Source organism: Rhinatrema bivittatum, chromosome 6 (genome assembly GCF_901001135.1).
Source record: "Rhinatrema bivittatum chromosome 6, aRhiBiv1.1, whole genome shotgun sequence".
Classification (NCBI taxonomy): Eukaryota; Metazoa; Chordata; class Amphibia; order Gymnophiona; family Rhinatrematidae; genus Rhinatrema; species Rhinatrema bivittatum.
This window is the reverse complement of record NC_042620.1, coordinates 295,847,880-295,861,880: the sequence shown is the minus strand read 5'-3', so window position 1 is coordinate 295,861,880 and position 14,001 is coordinate 295,847,880. Positions and strand designations below refer to the sequence as shown.

Below are 14,001 nucleotides of genomic sequence, written 5' to 3'. Positions count from 1 at the left end.
CTTCTTGTGCTGGGAGTGGCAAGGAGACAGCATGACATGTCCCGAGGAGTGCTGCAAAACTCAAGTGAGTATCCTTCTTGTATGACATTCAGTACCCATTTGTCCGACATGATCTCGTCCCACCGCTGGTAGAAGAGGGATAGTCGACCCCCTTTCTCCTCATTCTGTGGTTGGGTCAGAAAAACTTCATTGGGGAGTTCAGGCTGAACCTAAACCTGCCCCCCTCTCTTGGGCTATCGGCTCGGAAAGGACTGAGACTTCCTGAGGACCAAGGCCTCTAAAATGCTGAGTTTCTGTAGGGCCAATAGCTCTAGGCACCCCTGGATCGACCAGGTGAGGGGCGCTGTGACTGCTTTCTCTTATCTTCCGGTAGCTGGGGGACTGGAGATTCACCCCACTTACTGGCCAGCTTTTCCAATTCGCTTCCGAAGAGGGCATCTTTGTGAAGTTTGCCTTAGAGATCGCATTTGCTGACCAATTTCGCAGCCATAGCTGTCTTATGGCCGCTATCACTGAGGCCATTCCTCTGGCCGAAGTATGAACTAGGTCAGAGTCCATGTCAGCTAAAAAGGCAGCAGCAGGCTCCATAGCTTCTCTGGAATATAACCCCGAGTCATTCACCTCTCTAGAGAGGAGCAGGCATGAGCAAGCACATCCTTTAAGGCCGTTCTTCCCTCCACTGGGATAGTTGTTTGCTTGGAAACAGCACATCCACTTTAGGGAAGCACAGGCATTCCTCGTCACTGGATCCAGTGGGTATAGAGATTCTAATGCTCGACCACCTTTAGAACTTGCTTCAGGGGCTCAGGCACGACATTTCTTAATGGCCCCGAAAACAAACGCCTCATTAGCACTTGGTAAAATGCTATTTGAACATTATTGCTCAGGAGCACCATGTTTAAAAGGTCTGGTGTCTAAATTATATCCATACTAAGTAGTCACCCCAAATCTACTTTTCCCCATACCTCTGCCTGGGAAGCTGATCTTGGAGCACCCATAACCCCTGAGGTGTGGGTTGAGATATACACATCTGTAAGTAAATGTTCCATCTTGGTGCAACAGCAGGAAAATTGCTATAAGCTTTTGGTGAGATGGCATGTAACACCAGAGAGGGTACACCGAATATATCCATTAGCTAGCGCTTCCTGCTTGGGTACTTTCCTCCATATGTGGTGGGCTTGCCCAGTTCTCTCTCCTATGTGGAAAAAAACTGATAGCTTGGCTACAAGATATGCTTAAAGTAATGACTTATTTGATGTGGGATTTGCCTTCCTTTTTTATTTATTATTTATTTAAAATTTTTATATACCGGCATTCATGATACAATCACATCATGCCGGTTTACATAGAACAGGGGTGTACAAAGAACAAATGAGTAACCTTTTAGTGAGGAGGAAGCAGTTACAAATAACAAGGTACTAGAACTGGGAGTAGAGAAGAAAGGGAGAGGATAACATTAGATAAAGATATTTACATTAAATTAACATTTTTACAATGGGAGGTAGTTCAACAGGCTGCAAGGGTTAATCAGTGTCCGGGAATGCTTTTTTGAACAGCCAGGTCTTAAGTCTTTTCCTGAAGATTGGGAGGCTTAACTTAACTTAACTTGCTCTCCTCTAAGTTGGACAAATTTCAACAGCGACTAGGCCAACAGATATGTATTGCTGCTCACTGTGAGGTAGCACAGAGATGGAAGAGTGTTGATTCCCCTCCACTAACGGTAGTCTTGTATAGAGTTCACTATAATTATAGGATGGCAGCTATAACTGCCTATAGGAATGACAGTAGAAAGACTTTTCAAAAGACTTGGGAACCCTACATGAGATGGTAAAATACAGACAATTCAGGTCTAAGCAGCTTTAAGTAGGGTCAGGTCCTGACTACCTATACTTTCCATGTCCCTTGAAGATGTATCCATGTCACTATCTCTTTATCTCAATCTAAGTATCTACAGTCTCACACCTAAATGGTCATCTCCTCATTTGTAAGGTATAGCAATTTAATTTTTGGCAAAAAGAAAGCAAGTTGGATTATATATTTGTATATAACTAGGAAAAGCCTCTGTTGTGATTGTTACAAACTGAATCAGGTGGCGGGGAGGGTTGGGTCACAATTGTTTGAAAAATTGAAGCTGAATGTTAATCATTACTTTTCATTGTCCTTTTCACATGTTGTGTTGATACTTATTGCGCTATATGTTTTGAACTTCAATAAAAATCTTTAATGGAAAAAAAAATCAAAAACTCGCTTCAGGGGCGTTCCGTTCCAGGTCAATCAACTCCCGGATTGTTTCCAGCACCAGAAAATAGCAAGAGGCTTTCCATTGAGACACCAGAATGGGATTCTTCTTAGGTTCCGTCATGGAGTCCACCCCAGGAACTCCCAATGTCTTCAGAGTCTGGGAAACCAGGACGGGCAATTCGTCTGTATGGAAAAAACATAACATGGTCTGATATGTTTCTAAACCTGGATGGATTTCTCCATCTTCCAAAGAATCTGGATCCCCTTCTTTGTCCGTGCCCCTGCCAGGAACACCCTTGGTGAGGCGAGGCACGTCTCAAGGCCTGCTGATAGGGCTGGGAGAGGGAGGTCTTACCAGATGTGGTTCCATCCGGACAGGGGCAAGAGAAGCAGATCACGCCTGTACAAAGGTTTGAAGGCCTTGAAAAAATTCCACCCAAGAGAAAGCCGCCGGGTCCATACCTAGCCCAGGAAGAACTGGAGTGGGTGCCGCTGAGTTTCCCTCTCCTATGGAAGACCCATCCCTGGGATTATTCAGATCTGGGGTGCTTCCGGTTAAGGTTGTGGCTGACCCATCCTTCAAATGGGAAGAACTGAGCTTGGTAAAGTCTGGGGAGGGTAACTCTCCCTGGGCCTCATCACAGTGCTGACATAAGAAAGAATCCCTAATATGGCAAGCAGTGCATAGATAATGGCGTTTTGTTACTTTGCTGCTGGAGCCATTAGAGACGGCAGGCCCGTGTGCTCGAGAATTCTGCACCTAAGTAGTTGTGTGCATAGACTGTGCGCAAAGTTTTGCACATTTAAGTATGCGCACGCTGTTGCGCGTGCAGCAAGTACACAGAGCCAGCACGCACCGCAAGTACAGACACTGTATATAGAGGGCAATGCAAGGCACACAAAACCGCGCAAGATGGCGCTGACATGGCCTACCACGCGGTGTGCCGACTGAGCCTGATACGGGGCCAGGCTCAGTCGGCACACTGCGTGCCACTCAACCCGCTTGGATGCCCACTTCCCTTTACAGCAATGGAATGGGAATAACGTCAGTACGGTGCACTGAGCAAGCAGACCAGAGGAAGTCTTACCAAAACCCCTCCAACATCTCTGAACGGGAACATAAGAAATTGCCATGTTGGGTCAGACCAAGGGTCCATCAAGCCCAGCATCCTGTTTCCAACAGAGGCCAAACCAGGCCACAAGAACCTGGCAATTACCCAAACATTAAGAAGATCCCATGCTACTGATGCAATTAATAGCATTGGCTATTCCCTAAGTATATTTGATTAATAGCCGTTAATGGACTTCTTCTCCAAGAACCCATCCAAACCTTTTTTGAACCCAGCTACACTAACTGCATTAACCAAATCCTCTTCTTTTTTTTTTTTTTTTACTTACCTGGGCTCAGCTCTTACCGGCTGAGTACACGGTCTCTGGCTGCAGGGGGAGAGGGCTTTCGCCGTCACCGCTACACTCGGCTTCTTGCACCCACTGCCTTTCAGCTGCTTCAGCAGCAAAGTCCACACTGGGAACCGGCTACCGGACCAAGGAACACTTCTGAGGGATCTCGGAAATCGCTTCAGGAATTCTCAACTGGGGGAGGGACCTTTAGGTATCACCGCAGGAGAGCAGGGCTCAATCTTTCTCCAATTTAAAGGTAAAATTTCCTCTTCTAAAGAGTATGGTGATCCCGATAGGGAAAGCACGTCCACATCTGCTAGGAGACGGAGAGATACTGAAGGGATGAGGTCACTGAGGGTGTATCTAAGATGACATCAGCTTTGAAACCTGTCTCCATCTGCTAGCAGGGGAGCATATAACCCATTGGTCCTGAGTCCATCTGGCTACCTGCTAGGAAATGGAATCTCCTGAAGATCCCCCACCCCCAGACTCCTTTGGGTGAGAGAGGAGCAGGAGACATATGCCCTGCACTCTTCCATGGATCAAAAATGGTGCTGATCCCAAATCACAGAGGCAGAACCCGACTGAAGGAGACTTTTAAGATGTCCTAAGTAACTCAGCCCTACCCCTCCTCCCCCTGCAAGAGTTGCCATTACTGCTCTGGAGGTCTTCCCTTTCAGCCAAAACAGATGTGGCAAAGTTTGGCCGCTCTGCCCAACTGCAGTTTCCTCAGGCCACAGCTCGAGCAGAGTGCGGGCTTCTTCCCGTGCTTTGCAGCAGCCACCATACAAATGCCGCTTCTCCCGGAGCACTCTACTCTGTACTCCCAACCACACTGCTGCAGCTGAGGAAGGGAAAGAGCAGTGACTTACCCACTAATTGTCTGCTCCTGAAACCCAAGCTGCCTCTGGCACCTTGAGACTTTCATTTGCAACTATCCAGAGACTTTTCCTTTATTTTATATCCCACCTCTCAACTCAGCCCAGCCATTGCAGTGGTAGACCTAGGCCAGGGGGAAAATGCATCAAGGTGCCTTCTGGAACCCTGCAATCATGGGCCCTAAGTCCAGCCACTCTCCGAACAGCATCCCAGCCCCAGTCAACCTGGAAGGCAGAAGATCTGATCAGGGAACCAAACCCAGGTCCTCCACATGACAGCGGCCAGCACTGTCATTGAGCCACCAGAATAGCCCATGAAGTGAATCTGAAATCATAGCACTGCTCATTTTCAAAAGCCTACCGAGTTTTCTCTGCTAAAACCTAAGAAGTGGAAGTTGCAAGGAGCAATCTGTTGTACTGTTCAACATACTGGTTCTTTAGATCGATCTGGTCTCTTTACCTTGAAAAGGTATATCACAAGCTGTATAGATAAAAGATTTGCTGAAACATAAGAAAGCTGGGTATACTGGAGATTTACAAGCAATTGGGGAAGAACATGTACAAGGTTAGTAAGATCCTGGTGAGACGTGATTGCAGAACAGCAGCCAGCTTTCCAGTCAACGTAGGAAGGTAATTACCAAGAGGATAATTATAGATGTTTGGTACTTGAACTCAAAATCTCACCAATTCATACCACACCTGTAGAGCTCTGAAAACAGTGATTCAGTCACCAGTGCTGTAATCCTGTTGTCTACTTTCTCTTCTTCTTCTTCCATCTTCAGTCCAAATCCTAGAAAGGAAGCAAATATTGCAGTAGAGTTTGACGGGAAAAATCACCACATTGTTTTTTTTTTTACTTTCTATTTCACTACTTTTCAGATCTAGTTCTCAGTCTCTGCCCACATCAGGCACAGAATATGCCAATGAGTGCTGCCACCCAAAACAGATAATGATGCTACATATTAACTGAACCATCAAACCCTTCCTCCCTCCGTCAGCAAGACTGACACCCAGATTCTTCCACACTGAAACCTGCATTCACTACTATGCCATCTAAGCCAGAAGGCTGGCAATGCCTTCCAAAGCTTCTTGCCCCTGATGTGTGACCCACCTGGGGAGGCTGCATAAAAAAGTCAATTGATGAGAACCACCCAAGGCATTTGGTCATCAAAGTAGAGGAAACATCCTCAACAGTTTCATCATTTCCATTCACTTGACTCCTCTTTTCATGAAAAGTTATCACGGCCCTCTGATATCATATGTAACATCAGAGGGTCAGGTAGTGATATGACATATGCAGTGCTATTAAAGATGGGCTAGATGTGAAAAATGAAACATTCGCTACCCCTTTTAATTATACATTTACAGGGGTAGCTAAAGTAAAGGAATAACCTAAAGAGGCAATCTCCTGCCTAAGGGAAAGGAACTCTCTTCTCTGTTGATGTGTAACCTGAGCTAAAGCAGGACAGATCCTCACAGCTTGACCATAAAAGACTATCGGAAATTTCCTAAAGAAAATACAAATGACATTATTTAAACCAATAGTAGAAATAAAGGATATTAATAAAGGATTTCTCTCCAATGCTTCTAAATAAGAAAGCTAGCTACATTTCCAGATGACTGTTGAACATCATTTGTAGATATTGAAGCTGTTCTTTTAGGCAAGAAACGACAAAAGTTGACTGAGGGAATATTTTCTTCAGTAAAACCAAATAACCTTCTCTTTACAGAAGCCCATAGACCTAATACCTCTTCCCCAAATGAAGGTGAAATAAATATTTAGCTGATTTTGGTATGCTATGTTTATGCCATTTCCTATAATTATTTTTTCTTGTAATATCTCTTTTTGTTTGCATTTCTTCCCCCTCTTTTTATTTCTATATAATGAATTAGATTAATTTATCCAATTACAATATTTTTCTTTTATCTTTTTTTCTCTTAATGTTTTTTCCTTTTTGGTAAAGGATTGTAAAGTATCCAATTATTTGAAAAGAAAAAAAAAAAAGATGGGCTAAAAAACTGCAATCAGTACTGTAATCTTAAGCCCTACCTCTAAATTGAGAATTTGCACACATGCAGAATTTACTGAATCACAACCAGGCAAACAGAAACCAAGGAAATCAGGGGGGGAAAAAAATGTCAAAGTGCCTGATTGTTTCAGTGATATTGGTGATTTCTTGGGCAGGCAGATAAAACTCCACTATTACAGTGATGCAATTCTGAATGTCATGTGGCTAAGGCTCCTGAAGCCTATGGATCTGGATGATGTAAGGAAGAGGCACATCTTAAAATGTGTGTGTTACTTGTAAGAGAGGGGGAATGGGAAAAATATGCATCAAGTGAAACTTGCAGGACAGCTAAGAGGCAATAGTGAGTTTTATGGGCAAGAATGAGAATTGAACCTCTATGCTCACTGATCAATACTGTAATGTGCAGAAAAAAATGGATATGTCAATGGGCCAGGCACAGAAGCAAAGTCTGATTGTAAGAAAGTAACAACTCAAGAGAAGACAGCAAGGATGAGACCTGTAGATTTGTCTCACCTCCAGAGATTTGATTAACCTCTATTGAGAGGTTGGTTTTTTTTTTTTACTTACTCAAACTTCCTAAGATAAGGGCATGGAAATAATTGATTTCCAAAAATTGTTTTACTGACTTCTGGTGATTATGCAGGGCTGAGCAGAGGTTGTGGCTTGGAGCTCCTCGGGAATCGGCAAGAATCCTTCTTTAATCTTACTTATTGGTGCAAGCCAACATTGATCATCACTGCAGGAGAACGCTATTTTAGCTCATGGACTGCTCTAATAATAAAATCTCAGCTGACATGTCCAGTAGGCAGAAGAAAGGAGCGGAGGATAAGACAGCTTCTCAGGATGAAAAATTGGCACCGGAAGTGACAGAGGCTGAGGCTGTATCCGAGGCACTGGTACTCAAATTGTCTCTACAACTTTGAAAGACCAACTTCAGAAGTTAAAATTGCCCCTAGTTGAACTTCATGACAAGTTTGAGGAGAGTCAACTGGCTTTCTTGGCGACTGAATCATCCGTTACTCGGCACAAGGAACGTCTGAATTCCAATGATGCTGATCTGACTCAGATGCGCAAATTGACTCAAACTCTCGAGAACAAGATAGATAACCTAGAAAATCACAGCAGACGCAACAACATGTGTGTTTTGGGTGTCCCGGAGTCCATTCAGGGGGAGACTTTGGTGTGATGGTGTAATTCTTGGCTGCCAGAGACCCTGGGTGTGGTGGGGTCGGAGTGGCCTATTTTGGTTGAACAAGCACATTGCATTGGATCTACTATGATTACAGCTGCTAGGCCTTGACATGTGCTAGCTAAATATTTGAATTGTATTGACAAAGTGAAGATTCTTGACACATTTCATAAGAGAAAAGATCTATCATGTGAGAATTGCAAAATGTTGCTGTTTGCTGATTTTTCGGCAAAGGTGAATGCAGCTAGGAAAGAGATGATGCCATATTGCTCCCAACTTTTTAATAAAGGGGTTAAATTTTCTCTGCAATATCCTGTGAAACTGGAAGTGTTTCACAATGGAACGACCCGTATTTTCAACTCGAAAGAAAAGGCGAAGCTGTTTATTGACGTACTTTGAATCTGGGTTGCGCTGGACTGATCTCTTTATTGTGCAACATGCAGGCTGCTCGTTGTTTGTGGACCGTTGTCTTTATTATCGCCTCGCACTGTCAACAGATGATCTCGTTACCTGATGAAGATGCTATGTTTTGGGATCTCTATCTCATCTCTGCTCACATTGTTCAGTATTTCAAAATTCTGGTACCCAAAAGTTATTTTCTGGATCCGGTCTAAGGCCCTCAATTTTTTTCCCAAGAGGACTGTGCATCTATAAGAAGTGTGTGCACTTGGAGTGGGTCTACCCGGGACTCAAATTTTCTGGTTACTTATTTTTTTGGTGGGTAGAGGATGTCTGAATATTTTGTATTAAAAATGTGAATGTGTACGTGTGTTCGTGGATTGTTGCTGTTTTATGGAATATGAATCTTCAAATCCGCTATGATCCTTGGGGGTGAATCTGGGCTGGGAGATTTCATCCTCTTTGATATGGTGTTTGCTAACCTGGATTTTTTTTTCACTGGATTGATATTTCATGACCAGTATCACTTTATGCTCCCTTAATATTGATGGCTTTTATTCTCTGATCAAGAGAAAGAAAATGCTTTCGGATTTGTGCAAACACAAGGTGGTTGTGGCCTTTATACAAGAAACCCATCTAGATGATGCTGAACATAAGAAACTACAAAGGGAATGGGTTGGTAAATGTTTTTATTCCTCTTCTACTTCCAGAGAGGTGTGGCTATTTTAATAAACAAAAATGTGCAATTTGATCAGGAAATTGCATGGATATTAATAGGCAATATGTTATGGTGGCAGGCACCCTGCAAGGTTACAAATTTATGCTGGTCAGGCAGTCGTACCCGGATACACAGATTCTACCTGGTGAGCTCCAGAGGCAACAGCTGACTTCTCTCCGTTGGCCCTGACGTCATCGGGAGGGGCCCATACGCCCATATAATCGGCGCTATAGCGGCACGCCACAGCCGCCGGTGTGCGCAGCTTGGTCCGGCTTAATCCGGATTAGAACGGAGAAGTGGCGAAGAAAACTCTGATCCAGTACAGCTGCCATAGAGATCCCAAGATGGCGTCTGTTTAGTAGTTTGTGAAATAAAGTGTTTTCTCATATCAGGATTTCTTTTTCAAAGATGCCCCATACCAAGAGGAAGGGAAGAGTTAGAGGAGAACCCCCGACTCCAACGACTCCTATCCCTCCTCAGTATACCATTGGGAACTTTTTTTCACGAAGTGGTGCAAAAACTCCGGGTGAGTTTCCAGGCGTTGGCATGGGTGTAGAGCAAACACAGACGCCGCTGGATTTGAATATCTTGCTGAGCTCCGGAGAACCCGAGATGCCTTTGCCACCGCGTCCTGCAGAGTCTCCGGTTTTGGGCAGGGGCAACTGACCGGAGAAGTTGGAGGAAGCTGTCCCTATTGGGGGAAATTTGGAGAAAGAAGGTGCGAGACCTAAAGTTAGAGGGAATACAGATGGGAGAAACGGGCTCCCACTAACATCAACACCGCGACGGCAAGACAGAGGCCTCAGAGATGAGGAAGGAACCCTGTCCTCAAGAAACAGTGAGTTTATTTGATAACTCGATTGTTTTACAGACACAGCCTATAACACTGGAAAGTATTTGGTCCACTTTAATGGATTTAAAATCAATTATCTTGACTTTAAATGCAACAGCTGTAGATACACAAAATCGGGTATTAAAAGCTGAACCGCAAATAGTACAACATGATGAGAAAATCTTAGGATTTGAAAATCGGTTTAATCAAATTGAAAAGGTCCAGATGGGATTGATTCGAGGAGAACTTGCAAATACTAGGAAAATTGAATTTATGGAAAATCAAATGAGATATAATAACTTAAGAATTCTTAATTTTCCCAATGTGAAGCTCAAATCCCCATATGAGCAATATAAGAAATATATGATGGAGAATTTAATGTTAACTTTAGAAGAGTTACCAACTATAGCAAAAATCTTTTTTGTATCACTGGGAGAAAAAAAAAAAAAGAATGAAGGTTAACCAACAAAATGAACCACAACAGAATGAAATAAGTAATATTACAGCTTTTTGGAACACACTATGTCCGAGCAAGTTGAATACCGTGGAATATTATGTGTAAAATTTGTGTATGGCATAGATAGAGATAAGATACTTAAGTTGTCCTTAAAGAACAGAGATAAGTTGTACTTAGGCCAAAAAATTTGGACCTTTCCAGATATAACTAGAACTACACAGGTTCGTAGGAGAAGTTTTCTCCAAATGAATCAGGAAGTTAAGACCTTAGGAGCTCAGTGTACAATATACTATCCGAGTAAATGTGTAGTAAAGTTTCAGCAAGAGAGGTTTGTGTTCTTAGAACCAATCGAGCTATGCAAATTTCTTGATGCCAGATTACCTGTTACTGAACCTTAGTCTGGGTGATATATGAAAAAGCACTACTCTTTTCTAAATATTTTGTAATTTTGCCTGAATTTGCTCAATTGTTAACTATCTTGGGTTCTTTTTTTTTGCTTTATAATAGGGATGTTTCCTGTTGATTGAGAAATAATGGTTAAACAGATTACCTTTATAATATCTTGCTTTATATGTATTGGTCATTAATCAATATTTGTCAATTGAAAAATGTATTTACCTGTACCTAGTTAAAGACAAGCGGTTATTGCTGTTTGTTTAAAAATCTGATAAAAAAAACCAAAAAAACAAATTTATGTTGGTCAATACCCAGGACCCTAACTTGAACTACTTTTGGAGAAAGTGTCTCAATGGGATGGCTAATCTGTTGTGTTGGGTGGCAACTTTAACATAAAAGATAATCCTTTGATTGATTGCAAACCTGCAAAGAACCAAAAAAGAATCAATCAAGCATGGGAGTGGGGTATTTAAGCAAGGAATTGCAATTAATTGATGCATGGTGTATCATGCATATCAATAATAGGGACTTTACATGTTTTCTCATGTACATGAGGTTTGTACTCGCACTGATTCATTTTTTTTTTTTTATAGTGGAGGCCTTATTCAACAGGCTTTCTGCTAGCTAAATTTGTGATGTGCCTTTTTCTGACCATGCAGTCGTCATGATTACATTGAATTGGGAAGAGAACGGGTCCTGGATTTTTCTACAACACTTTTGTGCCCTTTTTAACATAGAAACATAGAAATGACGGCAGAAGAAGACCAAACGGCCCATCCAGTCTGCCCAGCAAGCTTCACACATTTTTTCTCTCATACTTATCTGTTTCTCTTGGCTCTTAGTTCTATTTCCCTTCCACCCCCACCCTTAATGTAGAGAGCGGTGATGGAGCTGCATCCAAGTGAAATATCTAGCTTGATTAGTTAGGGGTAGCAGGGGTAGTAACCGCCGCAATAAGCAAGCTACACCCATGCTTATTTGTTTTTACCCAGACTATGTTATACAGCCCTTATTGGTTGTTTTTCTTCTCCCCTGCCGTTGAAGCAGGGAGCTATGCTGGATATGCGTGAAGTATCAGTTTTTCTTCTCCCCTGCCATTGAAGCAGAGAGCTATGCTGGATATGCATTGAAAGTGAAGTATCAGGCACATTTAGTTTGGGGTAGTAACCGCCGTAACAAGCCAGCTACTCCCCACTTTGTGAGTGCGAATCCTTTTTTCTTCTCCCCTGCCGTTGAAGCTATGCTGAATATGCGTGAAGTATCAGTTTTTCTTTTCCCCTGCTGTTGAAGCAGAGAGCTATGCTGGAAATTCGTGATGTATCAGTCTTTCTCCCATGCCGTTGAAGCAGAGAGCCATGCTGGATATGCATCGAGAGTGAATTATCAGGCACATTTGGTTTGGGGTAGCAACCGCCGTAACAAGCCAGCTACTCCCCGCTTTGTGAGTGCGAACCCTTTTTTCTTCTCCCCTGCCGTTGAAGCAGAGAGCTCTGCTGGATGTGTGAAGTAACAGTTTTTCTTCTCCCCTGCAGTTGAAGCAGAGAACTATGCTGGATATGCATTGAAAGTGAAGTATCAGGCTTATTTGGTTTGGGGTAGTAACCGCCGTAACAAGCCAGCTACTCCCGTCTTTGTGAGTGTAAATCCTTTTTTCCACATTTCCTCTTGCTGTTGAAGCTTAGAGTGATGTTGGCGTCACAGTAACCATGTGTATGTTTATTGAATAAGGGTATTGTCTCCAGGCAGTAGCCATCGTTCTGGCGAGTCACCTACTCTTCATTAGCGGCCTCTTGACTTTATGGATCCACAGTGTTTATCCCACGCCCCTTTGAAGTCCTTCACAGTTCTGGTCTTCACCACTTCCTCCGGAAGGGCATTCCAGGCATCCACCACCCTCTCCGTGAAGAAATACTTCCTGACATTGGTTCTGAATCTTCCTCCCTGGAGCTTCAAATCGTGACCCCTGGTTCTGCTGATTTTTTTCTTATGGTAAAGGTTTGACGTTGCCTTTGGATCATTAAAACCTTTCAAGTATCTGAAAGTCTGTATCATATCACCTCTGCTCCTCCTTTCCTCCAGGGTGTACATATTTAGATTCTTCAATCTCTCCTCGTACGTCATCAGATGAAGATCCTCCACCTTCCTGGTCGCCCTTCTCTGTACCGCTTCCATCTTGTCTTTGTCTTTTTGTAGATACGGTCTCCAGAACTGAACACAGTACTCCAGGTGAGGCCTCACCAAGGACCTGTACAAGGGAATAATCACTTCCCTTTTCTTACTCGATATTCCTCTCTCTAGGCAGCCCAGCATTCTTCTGGCTTTTGCTATCGCCTTGTCGCATTGTTTCGCAGACTTCATATCATTAGACACTATCACCCCAAGGTCCCTCTCCTTCTCCGTGCACATCAGCCTTTCCCCCCCCCCCCCCCATCGAATACAGTTCATTCGGATTTCCACTCCCCATATGCATGACTTTGCACTTCTTGGCACTGAATCTCAGCTGCCATATCTTCGACCACTCTTCCAGTTTCCTTAGATCCCGTCTCATTCTCTCCACTCCTTCCGGCGTGTCCACTCTGTTGCAGATCTTAGTGTCATCCGCAAAAAGACAAACCTTACCTTCTATCCCGTCCGTAATGTCGCTCACAAAGATATTGAACAGGACCGGTCCCAACACCGATCCTTGAGGTACACCACTTAAAACCACTCTCTCTTCAGAGAAGGTTCCATTTACCATCACACATTGTCTTCTGTCCGTCAACCAATTTGCAATCCAGGTCACCACCTCGGCACTCACTCCTAAGCTTCTCGTTTTATTCAACAGTCTCCTGTGCGGAACCGTATCAAAAGCTTTGCTGAAATCCAAGTATATGATATCGAGCGCTCTTCCTTGATCCAATTCCTTGGTTACCCAGTCAAAAAAGTCAATCAGATTTGTCTGACAGGATCTTCCCCTGGTGAATCCATGTTGCCTCTGGTCCATCAATTCTCCGGACTGCAGATAGTTCACTATTCTCTCTTTCAGCAGAGACTCCATTACTTTTCCCACCACCGAAGTGAGGCTAACCGGTCTGTAGTTGCCAGCCTCCTCCCTGTTCCCACTCTTGTGAAGCGGGACCACCACCGCTCTTCTCCAATCACTCGGCACCACTCCCGTTTCTAGGGATCTATTGAACAGGTCACACAGCGGACCCGCCAGAACATCTCTGAGCTCCCTCAATATCCTTGGATGAATCCCATCAGGCCCCATGGCTTTGTCCACTTTCAGGTTCTTTAGCTCTTCCCACACATTTTCTACTGTAAAAGGATTTTCATCTATTCCACTTCCCTCCAGTTTCTTGTTGTGTAGAGATGGTCCTTCTCCAGGGTCTTCTTTAGTGAACACAGAGCTGAAGTATTCGTTTAATATTTCTGCCATTTCTTCGTCTCTCTCTCCACACATTGATCATTACCACCTTTC

The 14,001-nt window shown here is 43.5% G+C and overlaps 1 protein-coding gene across 4 annotated transcripts in view; it reads right to left on the bottom strand.

The window, feature by feature from the left end:
* The window catches only part of TRMT12 (tRNA methyltransferase 12 homolog), a 61,352-nt gene that overhangs the window by 39,813 nt on the left and 7,538 nt on the right, over positions 1-14,001 (bottom strand). The window contains exons 1-2 of one of the 4 annotated variants that reach the window (XM_029607396.1): positions 5,632-6,116; positions 5,205-5,310 (exon numbers count right to left, since the gene is read on the bottom strand). In XM_029607396.1, coding sequence (XP_029463256.1) covers positions 5,205-5,296 — 92 coding nt within the window. In that variant the 5' untranslated portion in view covers positions 5,297-5,310; positions 5,632-6,116. Of the gene's footprint in view, positions 1-5,204; positions 5,311-5,631; positions 6,117-14,001 lie in introns of those variants that run through there. The other 3 variants (XM_029607398.1, XM_029607395.1, XM_029607397.1) reach the window with 3 other exon arrangements.